This window comes from Muscardinus avellanarius, assembly GCF_963383645.1.
Source record: "Muscardinus avellanarius genome assembly, chromosome: 5".
NCBI classification, from domain to species: Eukaryota; Metazoa; Chordata; class Mammalia; order Rodentia; family Gliridae; genus Muscardinus; species Muscardinus avellanarius.
The window spans coordinates 141,128,863-141,150,302 of NC_137790.1; the positions used below are offsets into that span (position 1 = coordinate 141,128,863).

General features: G+C 45.7%; 1 protein-coding gene across 2 annotated transcripts in view; it reads right to left on the reverse strand.

Moving 5' to 3' along the window:
- The window catches only part of RBM6 (RNA binding motif protein 6), a gene marked incomplete at both ends in the record, with an annotated part of 108,135 nt that overhangs the window by 31,716 nt on the left and 54,979 nt on the right, over nt 1-21,440 (reverse strand). For both annotated transcript variants that reach the window (XM_080695856.1, XM_080695855.1), the window contains one exon: nt 238-312. In XM_080695856.1, coding sequence (XP_080551982.1) covers nt 238-312 — 75 coding nt within the window. The remainder of the gene's footprint in view (nt 1-237; nt 313-21,440) is intronic.

A 21,440-nucleotide genomic window follows, 5' to 3' on the forward strand; every position in this document is an offset into this window, starting at 1 on the left:
ATGCCCCTGAGTTCCATCCCCAGACCCACAAAAAAAAAAAAAAAAAAAAAAAAAAAAAAATATATATATATATATATATATATATATATATGTGTGTGTGTGTGTGTGTGTGTCTGGGAGTGTAGCCCGGAGTTAGAAGGGTTTCCAGGAACCCCAGTACCACCAAAAAAATAAATAAATAAATAAAATAAAAATAAATAAATAAATAAATAAATAAATAAAAATCCTCATACTTACTCCTTTGCAGTACCAAAAATCCGGGCTTGGTAAATACTCAAGGGTGACCTCTTGGTCATGAATCATTAGAGTTCCCTGTAAAGAAAAAGACAAAAGCCGTTCAACATCAATCCTCGGAGAAAAGGAGAGGCAGGAAGGCACAGAGAGCCTGTCCGGTCCCCAAGATGAACATTTTACAAAGAGTGAGCTATGTCAGTCAAAGGAGGTGGCTGTTTGAAGCCACAGTTGGGGAGGTGCGGCAGAGCGAGCCCAAGCGCAGGAAGGGGAGTGGAGGCAGCGCTCTTCTGCTCCAAGGCCAGCCAGCAGGCTGGGTCCAGTCTACTCCTCCAGTGGTCAGGTAGCACACTCTCCTGCGTCCCAGCAAGTCCCTCGCCTGGCTCAGGAGCTGGCATACTATCAAGAGTAAACTTCCCTCTGAAGCAGAGAGGCACAGGAGCCCTCTCAATTGTCTTCTTTTCCATGGCTGACTCCCATCTCCTTGGAGAAGCAATAAGGTCTACAACTTTGGTGTCTAAAAATTTTCTTTGGAACACTGGCTGCATGGCAAAAAGCACCCGGAGAAAGAGGTCAACACGGGAGATAGGAAGGAAGGAGGAAGGTGAACGCTTCACAGCATATGCTTTGTCAGAGCAGGAAACCCAACGGCCAGCGGCAGCGGTGGTGGTGATGGTCAAAGCAGCGCCACTCTGGCCTGGAGCCCATGGACTGAGCCCCCCCCCAGCCGGGGCAATCACCGGCAGATACGCCTTTGGGAGGGTGTGGTGCAGGACAGTTGGGAGAGGGGGCTTAACAAGCCTGTAGTTCCAAGATCCCTTGCCTCTCTACTTTGGACAAGTCACGAATTCTATTTCACATCTAGAAAAAAATATGCTTTGTTTAATAAACATGAGCCAGCAGGTATGGTTTGGAACAAGAGGGAGAAGATCTCTGCCTACTAACAAGGGACCCTCACCCACACCTGTAAGTGAACTAACCGAGATTCGACTCTGGAACTAGCCCCTGCGCTGTATTCATTCTCCGCCCTCTAGGGTCCTCTGTGTCTCCTCAGACAGGGCTCTGACTTACACAAGCCATTTCTTTGCAACTGGACCTCAGTTTCTTGCTTGAATCCACACATCTGTCAAATAATGCTTTACCTCTCTGCTTTTCACACCAAGAGAGTCAAGAGAAATACACAGAATAAGATTATTGACTTGTCAAAACCAAATGAAAACTGCCCACCTATCTAGGTCTTAGAATCTGGTCAGAAATTGTTTCCTGGCTTGTTCTTAAGGCTAGAAGACAATGCTGATTCCTAAGGCGGGAGGGGACGGGATGGGGGATTGGTGAAGGGATAGATAAGTAATGTGTACATGTATGCCTGTTACCTTTCACCTCATCAAGGCATGACTATAATATACCAATTAAAAACTGCTAACATTTAAGTGCTTACTCAGAACCAGCAACTCCCAAGTACATTGTCTTACTGATCCCCTACAATCCCAAGAAGTTACATTTCCACTTTACAAATGAGGCATCATGTTCAGAAAGCCCAGACCATTCATCTGACAAAGGCCAGAGTTGGATTCAACTGGGACTACAGAGACAGGACCTTCTGCCTGTCACCAACTTCAGCTGAGTCGGCATTAGGGCCAGGCACTCGAGCTTCGGGATTCACCAGGCAGAGGACCAGTGAAGCATCGCTTCATCAAGCTCTCCCAATGCAAAGGCTGGTCGCGATGTCCCCGTCCACACCCAGAGACAGAACATCGTGTCATTTAAGACACAGACTCTAGGCCAAGTTCCCTACATTTGAATCCTATGTCCACTCCATGACCTTCAGCAAGGTCTTGAACTCAGGGGCATTACACTTTTGTGCTCCACCCCGTGCCCTATTTTTCATTTTTTATTTTGAAACAGGGTCTCATTAAGTTGCAGAGGGCCTCACTAAGTTGCCGAGGCTGGCCACGAGCCCGTGATCCTCCTGTCTCCGCCTCCCAAGTACTGGGATTACAAGCGTGCACCACCATGCCCGGTGGGTCCTGAACTTGTCTTTAGGTGTCCTCATCTGTGGAGTGTGGCTGACAGGACCTACTTCACAGAGCGGTTGTCGAGATCATGTAAGTAAGCACACATTAAAAAGCTGAGCATGGAATAGAGAGTGATGGCTCAACAAACTGATTATTTCAAATCCTAATACTCAGAAAGAGCTAGTCTCACAGGCGAGACGTGGCAAGGTCAAAGAGCCACTTGCTTCTCCTCCCTTGCTGGCCTGGAGGGACACCTCACAACCCATGCCACGCTCCTCAAAAACTACGCTTTCCCAGGGAAAGGCCACCACACACAGCAGAAGCTTATCGACGACAGCGTGTCACTGCTAGCACTTTGTATTAGTTGTCGAATTTCTGGTCCAGATAGTAAGAATACAGTCTGAATTTTGTTGAGGCTGTATTATCTGTACCAAACAGTGTCTGGCACAGAAAAGGGGCTTAATAAACTGTTACTGAATGGAGACTGAGCAGAAGCGACTGCTCCCACAGGGCCAGCATGCTGAGTGCGCAGAGGCTCTGGAGGAGGGTACTGCTGTCACAGCACATGTCTGTCCACCCAATCCATAATGCCTGTGGCGACCATTTGAACAGGGAACAGGAGCAGCCACTGGAGCAAGGCGACAAGGAACCAGCCAGCTGCAAATTCTGATTTCGCCAGGTAGAGACCTCAGTAGATTCTTAAATTCCTAAGGCAAGGAGCACTTCATACTTCTCAGCTAACAGCATGCCGTTCCGGTAGCTGTGGACAGATGGGCTTTTGTGGACAGCAGGCAGCGCCCCCTGCTGGAGTCCCACGGTACGTCAACGTGGAGGTTCCCTTCGCCTCTGTGAAGAGGCAACAATGTCTTCCTCTTACAGACCCTACGAATCAGGCAGCATTTCAACTCTCAAGTGGACAGACCCCTGGCTAGCAGCAATCACTGTCGCAGAATAGAGAATGTCACATCACTGATAAGATTAGCCAGTTGTTGGAATAAGAATAAACAGTCACAAGAAAAATCGGAATCAGAACAATCAGGTCTGTCTATAATTTGATTCCTTAGCTATTCCCAAACACAGGAAGCCCAGATCTACCGAGCACAGACGTGACATATGTACACGGTGCCCTCCCATCCTGCCTGACCCTTTCTCCAGATCTTACACCGCAGCTACCTGCCCGGTCTCCTAGGGCGGTCACCTGTGGGGAGACGGGTGGAGAACAGGTGGGTGAATGACAAGATGACTTTCTGTGGCTGTCCGCTCTTGGTCGACTTCTCTCTCTGCAGTCCTGCAGACTGAACCACAGCAAGCACTCTTCCACTGAACTATATCCCTAGTCTTTTTTGTCCAGACTGGCCTTGAACTCACGATCCTCCTCCAGCAGCCTCCTGAGTAGCTGAGATTATAGGTGTGCGCCACTGTGCCTAGCAGAGGCTCATTTTTCTTTTTCTTTTTGTAGTGCTGGGTATTGAACCCAGGGGAACATTACCACCAAGCTACACCCAGAGCCCGACCCTTTTTTTTAAACATTTGCTAAGCTGCAGAGGGTCTTGTTCAATTGTTGAGGCTGGCCTTGAACTTGCACTCTTCCTGTCTCTTCCCTTTTTAAAGTGTGTGTGTGTGTGTAACTGGGGGTGGAATACAGGGGCATTCTACCTCCAATCTACAACCCCCAGCCCAATTTTTTATTCTTTATTTTGAAACAGGGTCTCACTAAGTTGCAGCGGGCCTAAGTAGCTGAGGCTATCCGTGAATCCAGATCCTCCTGTCTCAGCCTCCCAAGTACTAGGATTACAAGCGTGCACCACGATGTCCCTCTTTCAGATATCCATTCCTCTCCCCCCCACCCCAGCGGTAATGGGGATGGAACCCAGAGGCATTGTACCTCTGAACTATACCCCCAGCCCTATTTTTTTTAGTGGTTATTTTATTTATTTATTTATTGGATCTGGGGGTGGAACCCAGGGGCATTCGACCTCCGAGCTACACCTCGTCCTATTTTTATTCTTTATTTTGAAACAGGGTCTAAGTTGCAGAGGGCCTCCCTAAGTAGCTGAAGCTGTTCGTGAATCACAATCCTCCAGTTTTAGCCTCTCAAATGCTGGGATTACAAGCGTGCACCACCACACCTGGCTACTGTTTTTATATTTGAAACAGGGTCTCACCGAGTTAGAAGGGCCTAAGTAACTGAGACTGTCCATGAACTGCGATCCTCTGGTCTCAGCCTCCTGAATGGTGGGATTGCAAGCGTGCACCACCACACCCGGCTTCAAATATCCATTCTTAACTATTATTATCTACCATCTTCACACATTGAAACTTTTTTTTTGGTGTGTGTGCTATTGAGGCTTGAACCCAGGAGCATCTACCCCAGCTACACCCCCAGCCCTGTTTTTTATTCTTTTTCTCTTTGGTGGTATATACATGGGATGGAAACCAGAGGCTTTCTACTTATAAGCTACACTCCCAGACCTATTTTATATTTTATTTGAAAACAAGGTCTCACTAAGTTGTTGAGGCTGGCTTTGAACCTGTTCGATCCTTCTGTTGCAGCCTCCCAAGTACTGGGATTACAAGTGTACACCACCATGCCTGGCCTATTTCTTATTCTTTACTTTGAAACAGGGTCTCACTAAATTGTGGAGGGCCTAAGTAGCTGAACCTGGCCTCAAACCTGCGATCCTGTCCCAGCCTTCCAAGTACTGTGATTACAAGTATGTGTCACCATGACTGGCCCATATTTGAATTTCTTTTGTGTGTGTGGTACTGGGGGTGGAACCCAGTGCTTTTCTACCTCCGGGCTATACTCCCAGACCTATTTTATATTTTATTTGGAAACAGGGTCTCACTAAGTTGCTGAAAGCCTCACTAAGTAGCTGAGGCTGGCTTTGAACCCGTGCAATCCTCCTGTCTCAGCCTCCCAAGCGCGGGGATTACAAGCGTGTGCCACCACACCTGGACTTACATTTGAATTTTTAATCCATTATTTAAATATTGAATGATTAAACTACTCAAGTGTAAGTACCATAAAGACTACAAGCCTGATTAACTAAGTCTAACTCCTTAAGATGTGCCATAAGTTAGAAATTAAAATCCAAGATATGCTTTCCAGCAGTGTTAAGCTTAAATTAGACTAAAACCTGCTAAAACCTCTCTAACCCAAATCCCTCACTTGGCAAAGTCACACATATGTGTACTGAAGTATATTTCAAGGGGTCTTCATGTGAAGCTGCAAAAAACAATATATAAACCAAGAGCAGTAGAGCATGCCTATAATCCTAGTACTTGGGAGGCTAAGTAAGAAGGATTGCAGATTTGAGGCCAGTCTGGGCAACTTAGTGACACCTATATCAAAAATCAAAAACGGGCTGGAGGTGGAGCCCCAACCACGCCACACATGTACTTCAGAAGTCCTTATTCCATCTCAAGAGCTTTACAGAAGAGCAATCTCTGGGTTTGAGGGCTACTGGATTCAACATCTACATTTTTTTTCCTCGTAGTACTAGGGATTGAACTCCTAGCCCTATTTTTTGTCTTCATTTTGAAACAGGATCTCACTAAATTGCTGAGGGCCTAAGTATCTGAGGCTGACCATGAATCTGTGATCCACCTGTCTCAGCCTCCCCAAGTACTGGGATTACACAAGTGTGTGCCACCACGCCTGGCTCAATATCTATACTTCTAATTCCTTCTTCACTGGCTGCTCCTAGACTTTGCCATTCCATTCTGTGACTGTCAGCCAGTGAGGACTAGTTATCTCAAAGCCAACCCTCTGGGATTCTTTTTTTCAGGGCGCAGGGTGGGGGGGATTTGAAACCAGACTAATTCTCTAATTCTACATCTGAGCTATGGTATTTACATATACATACATACATACATACATACATACATACATACATTTTTTTCTGCGCGGATCTCAGGATGAAACCCAGGGGAATTTGACCTCCAAGCTACACCCCCTGCCCTATTATTATTATTATTGTTATTTTTTTGACGGGTCTGGGGATGGAACCCAGGAGCATTCAACCTCTAAGCTACACCCCCAGTGCAATTTTCTTTATTCTTTAATTTTAAAACCGAGTCTCACTGAGAGGGCCTCACTAAGCAGCTGAGGCTGTCCGCGAACCGCGATCCTCCAGTCTCGGCCTCCCGAATGCTGGGATTACAAGCGTGCACCACTGCGTCCTGCTCCCCTGCTCTATTTTTTATCCTTTAATTTGAAACAGGGTCTCACTAAGTTGCAGAGGGCCTCACTAAGCAGCTGAGGCTGTCCGCGAACTGTGATCCTTTGGTCTCTGCCTCTCGAATGGTGGGATTACAAGCATGCACCATCATGCCCGGCTTGGTTTTATATTTTGAAACAGGGTCTTGCTAATTGCTGAGAGACCTTGCTAAGATGCCGAGGCTGGCCTTGAGCCTGAAATCCTCCAATTTCAGTTTCCCAGGGACTGGGATTACAGGTGTGTGCTACCACGCCTAGCTCCCTTCTAGAATTCTTAAGGTACTTGGAGATAGAAAATGAAAAGAACACGTTTGCCAACACAAGCTTAGTTCTAGTTACATTGTGTATTAAGAATACAATTACAAACCAGTTGTATGTAGCGGAGCACAACTGAGTGTCTCAAACAGGAGAATCACAGGCCCGGACAGTCTCAGCAATGTAGCAAGGCCCTCAGCCACCTAGTGAGACCTGGTTTCAACAATACAGCACGGCTGAAGGTATGCTCACAGCATCCCTAAATTCAATGACCGCTACACATACACACAGCCTGGCGTGCTGCCACATGCTAGTGATCCCGGTGCTTGGGCGGCGGAGACAGGAGGGTCACAGGTTCATGGCCAGCCTCAGCTACTTAGTGAAGCCCTCTGCAACTTAATGAGACCCTGTATTAAAATAAAGAATAAAAAATAGGGCTGGGGGTATAACTCAAAAGTAGAATGCTCTTGGGCTAAATCCTGGTAAAACACACACACACACACACACACACACACACACACACACACAGCAATTCTAGCTGGGTGTGCTATGTGCTATATTAGTTTGGAGATAGGAGGATTGCAGGTTCAGGACAACCTCAGCAACATAGTGAAACTCTCAGCAAACTAGCAAGACTTTTTTTTTTTTTTTTTTTTTAGTACTGGGGTTCCTGGAAACCCTTCTACCTCCGGGCTACACTCCCAGACCCATTTTTATACTTTTTTTATTTGGAAACAGGGACTCTTAAGCCAGCTCGGCTGGCTTCGAACCTGCGTGATCCTCCTGTCTCAGCCTCCCAAGCGTGGGGATTACAAGTGTGCGCCACCACACCCAGCTTTATTTAAAAATAAAACAATAAAATAGGGCTGAGGGTATATCTCCAAGGTAGAATGTTCCTGGGTTTCAATGCCCAGTATCAGAAATAAAATATAAAAACAAAAATACAATTGTTGTATGACAGAACAGATTTCCCACAAAATCACAGAGACAGGATCCAAATGCAGAGAGCCCGCCGTGAGCACTGGAAGTGCGAGGCACACTGAGGCCGGCCAGACCCTTCGCTGCCTTACTCTTCCAAGCACAGGGTGCGACAGCCATATTATATTATTGGTGGCTGAGAACTGGTGCTTTTATTAGAGAGGACAATCTATTTACAGAGCGACTGACCATTTACAAAGGCAGTCCTCAGAGGCGTCATCTCACTAGATGCTCAGAAATAAGTAGCGCCCGCCACCTGAGAACGCGCTGACACGAGCCAGTACAGCCGCGGTGCAGGGAGTGCCGGAGGGGTTACAGAGCCAGGCTGCAATGCATCGAGGCACACAGAACCAAGTAGGCTATCTTTTTACCATAAGGACTTTTTTTTTTTTTTTTGAGGTACTAAAGATTGAACCCAGAGGCATTTTATCTCCAAGCCATATCCCCAGACCAATTTTATATCTTATTTGGAAACAGGTTCTCACTACGTTGCTGAGAGCCTTGCTAAATTGCCAAGGCTGGCTTTGAACCTGTGATCCTCCCGTCTCTGCCTCCCAAGCGCTGGGATTACAAACCTACACCACAACACACTAAGAGGTGGCTTCTAATGAAAAGATATATAAGGTAGTCTAAACAAATTTGCTGGCACTGGGCTCACAGGGAGTTTGTAGAGAGACTGCCATCTGGCCTTGCTTCTTGACAGCATCGGCAACCCCTCAAACAGGCTTACGACTGCCTGTCTTCCCTCCCGTCCCTCCTTCCAGAGGGATAATGGGGACCAAACCAAAGGGTGTTCTACCACTGAGCTACACCCCAGCCCTTTCATTCTGTGACAGAATCTCACTCAGCCTTTTTAATCTTTTTTTTTTTTTTTTTTTTTTTTTTTTTAGTATTGGGCTTTGAACCCAGGGTCATTGTACCTCCAAGCTATACCCCCAGCCCTACTGATCTCTCTAGGTTGATGAGAGTCTTATTACTGAGGCTATACTTGAATCTGTGATCCTCCCATCTCAGCCTCCCAAGCAATGAGATTACAAGTGTGCACCACCTGTTTTATCTTTCATTTTGAGACAGGGTCTCACTAACTTGGTGAGGCTGGCCTGGTCAAGCTTTCACTCCCTAGCCAGGCATAGTGGCACATGCTTGTTATCCTAGCCCTTGGAAGGATGAGAGAGGAGGATCATAGGTATGAGGACAGCTTCAGCAAGTAGTAAGACTCACAAACATCTTGTGAGACTCTGTTTCAAAATAAAAACTAAAAAATAAGGCTGGAGGTATAGTTCACAGGTAGAATGCCCCGGGACTCAATCCTTAGTACCAAAAAAATAAAAATAAATAAAATAAAAAATAAAAAGCTTGCAATCTTCCTGCCTTAGCTTCCTGCTTAGCTGGGATTACAGGCCTATGCCACTGCTTCCAGTTAGTCTTACTGTCCTTAAAGCCCCTGTAATTAAGTAATCTGGCTAAGACTAAAAGGGCTGCTAGTAAATTACTACTATCAGAAATTTCAAGAATCATAGTAAAATGGACCTTCAGAAATAGCCAAACAAGGGCAGGGCGCGGTGGTGTATACTCATAACAAATCCCAGCGCTTGGGAGGCTGAGACAGGAGGATCACAGAGATTCGAAGCCAGCCTCAGCTACTTAGTGAGGTTCTCAGCAACTTAGTGAGACCCTGTTTTCAAATAAAGTAAAATAGGTCTGGGAATATAACCTGGAGGCAGAAAGTCCCTGGGTTCCATCCCCAGTACCACAAAAAAAGAAAGAAAAAAAGAAAGAGAGAAAGAAAGAAAGAAAGAGAGAAAGAGAGAAAGAAAGAAAGAAAGAGCCAAGCAAGAAAACAAAATTAACAGCTCTTCTCCTCCCTCCCTCCTTTCCTTCCTTCCTTCCTTCCTTCGTGTGTGTGTGTGATGGTACTAGGGATGGAACCTGGGAGCATTCTACCTGCAAGCTACACCTCCAGCCCTCTTTTTTACCTTGAAACAGGATCTCAACTAAGTTCCTGAGGGCCTCACTACGTTGCTGAGATTGGCCTCTAACCTGTGATTTTCCTGCCTCAGCCTCTCAAGTACTAGGATTATAGGTGTGTGTTACCATGCCTGGCTCTTAGATTTACTTTAAAGTAAGATTCTTGCCTGTATGATGATGTATCCCCGTAATCCTAGTACTTAGGAGGCTGAGAAAGGAGGATCACAGGTTGGAGGACAGCTTTAGACCTGTAAGTTGGTCTTGCTGTGGCAACCCAGCAAGACCCTGTTTCAAAATAAAAATAGGGCTAGGGGTGTAACTCAGACGTAAAATGCCTCAAGGTTCAATCCCTATAAGTAAGCAAGCAAGCAAGCAAGCAAGCAAGCAAACAAACAAACAAACAAACAAACAAATAGGGCTAGGTGTGTAGCTTAGAGGTAGAATGCCTCTGGGTTCAACCCCCAGTACTACAAAATAAAGTGAGAAAGAAAAGCTGATCCTAGTTCTTCTGAAAAAAATGTCTTGTCATTCCAAAAGAAAAGCAGTAGTGTTGGGACGTAGCTCAGTGTTGGAGTGCTTGCCTAGGATTCATGAGGCTCTGGGTTCAAACCCCAGCAACTCAAAAGGCAAACAGAAGATAGAAACACAGCGGATCATCTGCAGTCTCAGCCAATCACGCGAACTGCCCTGGACGCAGAAGGAGCAGACCGCCTACTGCGGTCTATGAGCCGCATTAAGTCTGTATCAGTGGCACAGACAAAGAGGCAAAATACAAAGAAGTTAAATGAATAAGCAATCTCAGTGCTTTTCACACCGTACCCCTGACTTCGCTTTTTAGTTCTAATTACTTCATCAACCCCAGTCCAAAATCATTAATGAGAAAGTTCAGGGAAACACAGAACTGTTTCACACTGCACTGTGTTCCGGGAGCCCCACGTCCCTCAGGCCAGCTCACTGCAGTCACACTGTCTCAATGTCCCGCAACCTCACAGTGGCCCGAACATGACAGTTACATGCTGGCAACCTGATCACACCAAAGAGAAGTACCGACATTCCTCCCTTAAATGAAGCGGTGAAAGCCCTCAGTAAGGACAGAAGAAAATCAGAAACACCAGCTGAGGCTGCTACGCTCTGCAAAAGAATGAATCTTGAAGGAAAATGAAAGTTGTGCTCATTTTGCAGTTGCTACTCCTCCCCCGAAAGCTAAGGCCACGGCACGTGCACGTGCTTAGTTAATGGAAACAGCCTCGGTGGTGACGCAGGCCTGTAATCCTGTGTTTGGGAGACTGAGACAGAAGGGTCCACAGGTTTAAGGCCCTCATGGTAACGTACTTAGATCTTGTTATAAAATCCAAAATTCTTTTTAAAGAACTGGGGGTGTTGCTCACTGGTAGCATACCACTGCATTCAATCCCTAGTCCCTCTTCCCAAAACATAAAAAAGGGATTAAATTTGTTATGTGTGTACAGAATAGAATAAGAACATGAGGTTCGGCAGTGTCTGCAGTTTCAGACACCCACTGAGTGTCTTGGAATATATCCCCTCTAGACAAAAGGAGAACGCTGTAATTGAAATAGCCAAGGGAACTAGATGGAGTGGCACACACCTGTAGTCCCAGCTATGTGGGCAGCCTAGGCATAAGGACCGCTTGAGCCCAGGAGTTTGAGGGCAGCCTTGGCAAGATAGCAGATTCTGCTCTTTAAAAACAAAACAAAGAGCCGGGTGTGGTGGCTTACACTTGTAATCTCAGCATTCAGGAGGCTGAGACCGGAGGATCGCGATTCGCGGACAGCCTCAGTTACTTAGTGAGGCCCTCTGCAACTCAGTGAGACCCGGTTTCAAAATAAATAAAACATAGGGCAGGGGGTGTAGCTCGGAGGTCGAAGACCCTGACCTGCAAAAACAAACAAACAAACAAACAAACAAACAAACAAACAAACCCCACAAAACAGCCAGAGGTCTATGATAGCAAGTAAGCCTGCCAGAAAGATAGAGCACTCAGCAAATTCTTTCGCTATAGACATCTCATTAAAAAGAAACAATCAGATTGTGCTTGTAATCCTAGTACTTAAGAGGCTAAGACAGGAAGCTCTCAGCTATTTAGTGAGGTACTCTGCAATTTAGTGTTTCAAAGTAAAGAATAACAGGAGCTGGGTGTGGTGGCGCACACTTGTAATCCCAGCATTTGGGAGGCTGAGACAGGAGGATCGCGGTTCACGGCCAGCCTCAGCTACTTAGTGAGGCCCTTTGCAACTCAGTGAGACCCTGTTTCCAAATAAAGACTAAAAACTAGGGCCGAGGGTATAGTTCGGAGGTAGAATGCGCCTGGGTTCCATCTAAAATTTCTAGCACACAAAACTAGAACTATGCCCCACTAAAATGCAAATGTTTTTGAACTTTTAATTTTTAACTTTTAACTTTTTTAATTTTTAATTTGTTATAATTTTGCATCTGATAGCAAAGGTTTACCTAACCTCATGAGAACCTCAGCCTATTATTCTGGTTAGTATATAACTTATCTCCAAAGACAAGATCTTAGAGGAGTACAAAATCACACTTGAACACATTTTACTGACGGTTTGTAGAGTTCAAGTTTTTAGAACCTCCATTTAATTATTTCTCTTTCTCAGTTGATTTCAGGCACACAGCAAAGAAATCACAGTATTCATAATTAGAATGCTTTTTGTTTTCTTGAGGTACTGGGGATAGAAGCCAGGAACCTTTTCCCTCTGAGCAACACCCCCAGTTCTATTTAATTTTTATTTTGAAACAGGTTATCACTAAGTTGCAGAGAGCCTGTTGCTGAAGCCTGCCCAACTGCGATCCTCCTGTCTGTCTCCCCAATACTGGGGTTCCCAGCCCAGTTTAGAGTGCATTTAGAAAGAACTCTAGAACTCTCAAATAATTAAGAACTCTAGAACTCTCAAATAATTAAAAGGTGCACAGGGCCAGATGAAGCCCAGAGTGAAGGCGGCTGGAGCCACCGTCTCGGTTATACTCTTACATTCTGTGAGGACCAGTGTTTAGTTCCCTGGCTATTGTCTTATGGAAGGAAGAGACTCTAAAATCATTTAGATGTGCTTCACTGTCTAGGTCTCTGAAGAGGTTCTCACAGGGGAAGAGAAAAGGGAGTTTATAAAATTGATATGAGCCTGGCGTGATGGCACAGGCTTGTAATCCCAGCATTGGGGAGGTTGAGACTGGAGGATTGTGGTTTGTGGCCAGCCTCAACTACTTATGAGGTCCCCTGCAACTCAGTAAGACCCAGTTTCAAAATAAAGAATAAAAAATAGGGCTGGAGGTATAGCTCGGAGGTAGAATGCCCCTGGGTTCCATCCCCAGTAGTGTACTGGTATTGGGAAGGGAGTTTAAAAAGTATTAATGTATCAATCCTGGGAAAGATGTCCAACCTTGAAACATATCTTCTTTACTAAGAAAGCCAGGGTTAGCCAACATGTCCTTGCATTCCTAAGAACAATTTAACACAGTTTGGGGGCCTGTGTTTGAAGATAGAGATGCCTCCCTCTCAGGCCATAAATCTGGGCCTGTGTTTGGAGACAGAGATGTTTCCCCCTTTTAGGCCATAAACCCAGCTGGAGAGATAACAGAAGCAGAGCAGGGGCTGGCGATAAGGTGTAACATGATCTCCAAAAATCAAAGGGACCTGCTGGACTTAAACAGGATAAAAACTCAGTAAACTGAAGTTCTTTGGCATTTTCACTTGAATTGCCCCCCTGTGCCCCGCTCCGGCACAGGGCTGTGACTATCTCTATATTTCTATCTTTTTTATTTTATTTATTTATTTTTAATTAATTTATTTTTTAAATTGGTGCATTGTAGTCATATATCAATCACATTGGAGTACAAGACTTGAGAGGATATACAAGCACACATCATCCAGTTAGCCCTCCTCCAGCCCCCATCCCATTCCCTCCCCCTCCCTCCATCCCACACTTCTTTGGTGAATTACTTCGATACATTTGTTTATGTACCTCCTGCGTTTTAAAGAGGCTCCGTCCTCCAGTATTACATACCCCCTGATTGGTCACATTAGTTGCTTCACTATAGGGCCCTTTCTATAGCTCAACCTCTTCCTGTTGCCCTTTTCCTCCTAGTTATTGCTGATTAAGAGAAGCGTATGATTTATATTTTCTGCGATATTTCTCTGTGCATGCTGCGTTGCAAGTACCAATCCCACTCTTGATGGTCCCAGTAGTGGCCTGGCTACTCAGTGGACTGATCCAGACCTCGCTGGCTCAAGCAGCGGCCTTGCCTCATGGGAGGCCCAGTTCTGTTTTCGCTGGCCCCTGAACCAGTCTAACCCCTAAGCTGGCTTTGGTCCCGGCCTTGGAGGCCGCAGGAGTGAACTTGCCTCACGCCAGGCTCCGATGCTGGCCATTGGCCCCTGCACCGGTCTAACCCCTTGGCAGGATTCCAATCCCGGCCTTGGAGGCCCCAGCACCGGCCTAACTCCTCGGCAGGCTCCAATGCCGGCCTCGTTGGCCCCAGCACCAGCCTAACCCCTCAGCAGGCTCCGATCCCGGCCTCGGAGGCCCCAGCACTGGTCATGCCTCACGGCAGGCTCCGATGCCGGCCTCACTGGCCCCAGCACCGGCCTAACCCCTCGGCAGGCTCTTATCCTGGCCTCAGAGGCCCCAGTACCGGCCTTGCCTCAAGGCAGGCTCTGATGCCGGCCTCGCTGGCCCCAGCACCGGCCTAACCCCTTGGCAGGCTCCGATCCTGGATTTGGAGGCCCCAGCACTGGTCATGCATCAAGGCAGGCTCTGATGCCACGGCTTTTCTGTTTGTCTCTGTGTGTCTGGTGGTGGTGGGGGGGATTATTTCACACCACACACCTTTCCCCCCCCGAAACCTATCCCCTGCAACAAGTAGCACAAAAATGAATGAATGAATGAATGAATGAATGAATGAAATCAATATTGGGGCTGGGCGTGATGCGCTTGTCATCCCAGCATTTGGGAGGCAGAAACTAGAGGATCGCAGTTCATGGACAGCTTCAGCTACTTATTAGCAAGGCCCTTTGCAACTCAGTGAGACCTTACTTCAAAATACAGAATAAAAAATAGGGCTGGGGGTATAGTTTAGAGGTAGAATACCTCTGGGTTCCACCCTCAGTATCAAAAAAAAAAAAAAAAGGAGAGTTACCAGGTATGGTGGCACACATTTGTAATCCCAGTACTCGGGAAACAGAGACAAGAGGATCACAGGTTCACGGTCAGCCTCAGCCTAGCAGAAAGGAATTAGGTCAATAAAGTTGGCTGCATGGAGTAGGCTGGGTCTGGGAGAGTAGACTGGCCCCCAAGAGAGCAGGGTATCTGACAGAAGGAAAGCCACCCCACGCCAGGCTCCCTCTTCAGGAAGCTGTTTGCATTTCCTGCCTTGCCGGGAGGAGCCACCACCAAACATGGGAGCCTGCTGCCTACACCTTCCACATACCAGAACTGCAAGGCAAGTGAAGCTCCTTTCCTTAAAGGGCCTGTCGCAGGGTATTTTGTTATAGAAATATAAAACAGACTAAGATACAAGGTTAGTATACAAACATCAATTGCTTCCCTGTAGATCAGCAAAACAGTAAGTGGAATGTGAGATTAAAAGGAAAATAGAATATCAGCACCAAAGAAATACTTGGCTACAGCCCCGGGCATGGTGGTACACACTTGTAATCCCAGTGTTTGGGAGGCTGAGACAGGAGGATCCTGTAGGTTTGAAGCCAGCCTCAGCTACTTAGGCTCTGAACAACTTAGTGAGACTTTGTTTCCAAATAAATTATACAATAGGGCTGGGGGTGTAGCCCAGAGGCAGAATGCCTCTGGGTTCCATCCCCAGAACCGCAAAAACAAACAAAAAAACAAAAAAAACCCAAAACAACAACAACAACAACAACAACAACAAAAAACCCCCCCAAAAAACCCACTTGATTATAAATCTAAAACTAGCCAGGTGTGGTGCCGCTCCGCTCGCTTGTAATCTCCGCGCTTGGGAGGCTGAAACAGGAGGATCGCACAGCCCCAGCTACTTAGTGAGGCTCTCAGCAACTTAGTGAGACCCTGTTTCCAGGTAGAAAGCCTCTGGGTTCCACCCCCAGTACCCCCCCAAAAAAAAATCTAAAAATATGTAGAAGATCTCTGTAAGAATCTACAAAACTGATTTAAAAAAGAAAAATCAAATGTGTAACGAATCCAAATTTATGCAAAGAATATTCTTCAGATGTCAGTTCTTCCTAATTTGATATATAGGTTCAATGCAATTTTTGTTGTTGTTGTTGGATGGAACCCTTCTACCGCTGGGCTACACTCCCAGACCTATTTTTTATATTTTATTTGGAAACAGGGTCTCTTAAGCCAGCAAGGCTGGCTTTGAACCTGTGTGATCCTCCTGTCTCCGCCTCCCAAGAGCAGGGATTACAAGTGTGTGCCACCATACTCGGCTAGGTTCAATGCAGTGTTTTTTTTTTTTTTTTCTTTCGGGGATGGGGATGGAACCCAGGGTATTTGACCTCCGAGCCACTTCCCCTGACCTATTTTAATTTTTTATTTTGATACAGGATCTCACTAGGTTGCGGAGGGCCTCACTAAGTAGCTGAGGCTGTCCGTGAACTGCGATCCTCCGGTTTCAGCCTCCCAAAGGCTGGGATTACAAGCATGCGCCACCACATCTGGCTCGGTTCAATGCAATTTTAACCAAAATACTGGCAACTTGTTTTGCGGACATCAACACACTGATTCTAAGTTTCTGTGGAGGGCGTGGTGGTGCACGCTTGAAATCTCAGCATTTGGGAGGCTAAGACAGGAGGATTGTGGTTTACAGACACCCTCATCTACTGAGGCCCTTTGCAACCCTGTAAGATCCTGTTTCAAAAATAAAGAATAAAATATAGGGCTGGGGGTGGGTATGGCTCAGAGGTAGAATGACCCTGGGTTCCACCCCTCACCCCTATACCGAGAAAAAAACAACAACTAAAGTTTAAGTGGAGATGCAAACCCCCTAAATAGTCATCACTGTACTGAAGGAGAAGAACAGTCAGGAGACTGACGCTGCAAAACCTCAGGCCTCAGGACACAGCTGCAGTAAACAAGACAGAGCGGCGAGACAGCATACAGACAGATAAAGGAAGCAGAGCCAGAGAAAGGCCACAGTCCCAAGTGATCTTGCACACAGCAGGAAAGGCAACCCAACACAACAGTCACTCCAGCAAAGGACACGGGGAAAACTGGACAGCTACATGCCAAAGGTGACGTTACACTCACTAAAATTACCTCAATGGAAATTCAAAATCATGAAACCACTTGTAGGGAACACACGTAAGAGAAAACAGAGATGACCTATAGTTTACTGATACTTTTTACACACAATATGAAATAAACCACACATAAAAGAAAGAATTAGCCGGGGGTGGTGGCGCACACTTGTATTCCCAGCATTTGGGAGGCTGAGACCAGAGGATCATGGTTCGCGGACAGCCTCAGCTACTTAGTGAGGCCCTCCGCAACTCAGTGAGATCCTGTTTCAAAATAAAAAAATTAAAAAATTGGGCAGGGAGTGTAGCTTGGAGGTCGAATGCCCCTGCGGCGTTCCATCCCCAGACCTGCCCCCCCACCCCCAAAAAATTGAAGGGATGAAGATGTAGTACTTGCCTAGCATGTGGAAGGCCCTGTCCAATCCCTAGCACCAGGGGGGAGGGAAAGAGAGATTATCAAGAGAATGACAAAACCAAGCGTGGGGGTGCACGCTTGTAATCCCAGCATTCAGGAGGCTGAGACAGGAGGATTATGGTTCGCAGACAGCCTCAGCTACTTAGTAAAGGCCCTTTATTACACTGTGAGACCCTGTTTCCAAGTAAAGAATAAAAATTAGGGCTGGGAGTGTAGCTGAGAGGTAGAATGCCCCTGGGTTCCATCCCAGTACACCCCCCCACACACACACACACGGAATACAGAATGACAAGACGCAGACTGAAGAAAAATTTTAAAGATTTATCTTATAGAAGACTATTACCAAAAATATGCAAATAATTCTTAAAACTCAACCAGAAGAAAACAAAACTCTATTTTAAAAAAGAAGTAAAATAGCTGGGGATATAGATCAGTAGTAAGTAAAGTGAATACCTGGCCAAAAGACCTGGGTTTGAGTCCTCAGGCAGGGGTGGGGGAGAGGATGTAAAACAGAATTATGATATACATACCTCAATTTATCTGTCTTTCAGATAGAACCCACAGAGAAGCACTCACCAAGGTTCATTCCCTTAAGGATGTTTCTAATTGTTAATGAGTCTAGGTCTAGACTCATTAAATGTCCACCAGTAGAGCACTGGATAAGAAAAGAATGGTGGCCACATGATGGGTTAGTACACTGCTACAACACAGGGCTCCTCAAAGCATTAACCACAAAACAAACCCAGACAACGTAATAACTCCACTTCTGGGATATGCCTTTGTGAAAGAAGGCAGAGCTAGAGACATGTCTGTAAATCCTGCTCACAGAAGTACACTCGCAGAAGCCAAAAGATGACGAAAGCGGGCGTGGAGGCGGAGACAGGAGGATCGCGCTGGTTTAGAGCCAGTCTCGCTGGCTTAAGAGACCCTGTTTCCACATAAAAAAAAAAAAAAAAAAAAAAAAAAAAGTTAAAAAAATAGGTCTGGGACTGTAGCCCGTGGGAGTGTATCCCGGAGGTAGAAGGGCTTCCAGGAACCCCAGTACCACAAAAAAAAAAAAAAAAAAAAAAAAAAAATTTTGCCAGGCATGGTGGCACACGCTTGTAATCCCCATGCTTGAGAGGTAGAGACAGGAAGATCGTGCAGGTTCGAAGCCAGCAGCACTGGCTTAAGAGACCCTGTTTCCAAATAAAAATGTAAAAATAGGTCTGGGAGTGTAGCCCGCAGGTAGAAGGGCTTCCAGGAACCCCAGTACCAAAAAAAAAAAAAAAAAAGGACATTCTGACACATGCGACAATCTTGATATTTTATGAACCTTGAAGACACTGTGCTAAATAAAATAAGAAAGGACAACTATAATGATTCCACTTGGAATAATGGAATTTGCAGAGATGAAGGACATAACTCATGGCAGACTACTTGGCTAGCATGCACAAGGCACTGGATTTGACCCCCAGCACGAGGGGGGGCGGGGGGCACAGGGGCTTAAAAATGGTAAAATTTAGCCAGACATGGAGGTGCACTCTTATAATCCCCGCGCCTGGGAGGCTGAAACAGGAGGATTGCGCAGCTGGCTTAAAAGACCCTGTTTCCAAATAAAAATATAAAAAATAGATTTGGGAGTGTAGCCCGGAGGTAGAAGGGTTCCATTCACAATACCACCACCAAAAAAAAAAAAAGTAAAATTGTGTTATATGTGCCACAAAACTATATATGCACTTTTAAAAAAAAAGTTGGGCATGGTGCTATACACCTGTAATCAAAGTTACTCAAAGGGCTTAAGAGGCCAGCCTGAGCAATTTAGCAAAATCCTGTTTTAAAATTAAAAAAAAAAAAAGGGAAGCTGAGCATGGTGACACACGCAATTCCATTCCCAGTACTGCAAAAAATAATAAAACAAAAAGAGTTGGGGATGTACAGTAGTAGAATATGTGTGACGTCCTGAGCTTAATCCCTAGAGAGAAAAAATTATAAAAGTCTAAAAAGAAGCTGGGCATGGTGGTGCACCAGTAAGGTAGGATCATGGGTAAGAGACAACCTCAGCAACTGAGACCTTATTACATTTTTTTTTTTTATTATTTGGTGGTATTGGGAGGCTGAGACAGGAGGATCACACAGGTTTGAAAGCCAGCCTCAGCTACTTAATGAAGCTCTCAGCAACTTACTGAGACCCTGTTTCCAAATAAAGTATAAAATAGGTCTGGTAGTATAGCCTGGAGTTGGAAAAAACCCTGGGTTCCACCCCCAGTACCATAAAAAAAAAAAAAAAAAAAAGTCTAAAAAGAGTAGGGCTGGCCCAGGAGGGGTGGCACATACTGTAATCCCAGCATTTGAGAGGCAGAGACAGTAAGATCACAGTTTAAGAACAGCCTCAGCTACTTAGTGAGGCCCTTCGCAACTCAGTGAGACCTCTTTCTTTTCTTTCTTTTTTGTGAGTCTGGGGATGGAACCCTGGGGCGTTTGACCTCCATGCTGCAACCCCTGCTTTATTTTTTTTTATTCTTTATTTTGAAACAGGGTCTCAATAAGTTGCAGAGAGCCTCACTAAGTAGCTGAGGCTGTCTGCGAACCGTGATCCTCCCAAGTACTGTCTCAGCCTCCCAAGTACTGGAATTATAAGAGTGCACCACTACGCTTGGACACCTTTGGTTATTTATTTTGGTGGTACTGGGGGTGGAACCCAGGGGTTTTTCTACTTCCAGGCTATACTCCCAGACCTATTTTGTAATTTATTTGGAAACGGTCTCATTAAGTTGCTGAGAGCCTCACTAAGTAGCTGAGGCTGGCTTCAAACCTGTGTGATCCTCCTGTCTCAGCCTCCCAAACACTAGGATTACAAGCGTGCGCCACCAAGCCCAGCTTACCTTTGGTTAACTAAAAAACTTATTCTGGCCGGGTGTGGTGGTGCACACTTGTAATCCCAGCATTTGGGAGGCTGAGCCTGGAGGATTGCTGTTTATAGACAGCCTCAGCTACTTAGTGAGGCCCTCAACAACTTAAGTGAGACAATGTTTCAAAATAAAGAATAAAAAATAGGGCAGAGGATATAGCTCAGAGTAGAATGCCTTGGTTTCCAACTCCAGTACCAAAAAAAAAAAACTTAATTTGGTTCCCATACCAAATAAGTCTTAGTCTCCTGCTCCTAGCCCAAGAGTACACAGTCTAAGTTTGTGACTGACAGTCTGGAGTGGGAACAAGAGTAGTAGTATTAGCCGGGCGTGGTGGCGCACGCTTGTAATCCCCACGCTTGGGAGGCGGAGACCGGAGGATCGTGCTGGTTCAGAGCCAGCCTCGCTGGCTTAAGAGACCCTGTTTCCAAATAAAGAAATATATAAAATGGGTCTGGGAGTGTAGCCCGGAGGTAGAAGGGCTTCCAGGAACCCAAGTACCACCAAAAAAAAAAAAAAAAAAGGTGTGAGTGGATCCTCTCGTCAAAGTCACTCACCATCTGGCTGTCATGATTTCAGCAAATGGGAAATAGTGTGGAAAATAAAAGTAGGACTTTCAAGCAAGAGATAAATTGTAATTGATCGGGTATGGAGAAGTAGAAACTAGTACATTATTGGTGGATTGCAAATTAAGGCAAACACTCTGAAAAACAGCATGGAAGATCTTCAGAAAAATGAAAATGAACTTGCCATATGACCCAGCAATACCACCTATGGGTATCTACACAAAAAATTGAAAACCAAACTACCAAACCAACGCCCGGCTATACTATTCTTATAATTGTTATGATTTAAAAAAAAAAAATACAAATGTAGCCGGGCGTGGTGGCGCACGCTTGTAATCCCCGTGCTTGAGAGGCGGAGACAGGAGGATCGCGCAGGTTCGAAGCCAGCCGTGCTGGCTTAAGAGACCCTGTTTCCAAATTTAAAAATAATATAAAAATAGGTCTGGGAGTGTAGCCCTAAGTTAGAAGGGCTTCCAGGAACCCCAGAACCACACACACACACAAAAATTAAAATAAAAAAATAAATGTAGCCGGGCGTGGTGGGGCACGCTTGTAATCCCAGTGCTTGGGCAGCTGAGACAGGAGGATCGCACAGGTTCCAAGCCAGGCTCAGCTACTTAGTGAAGCTCTCAGCAACTTAGTAA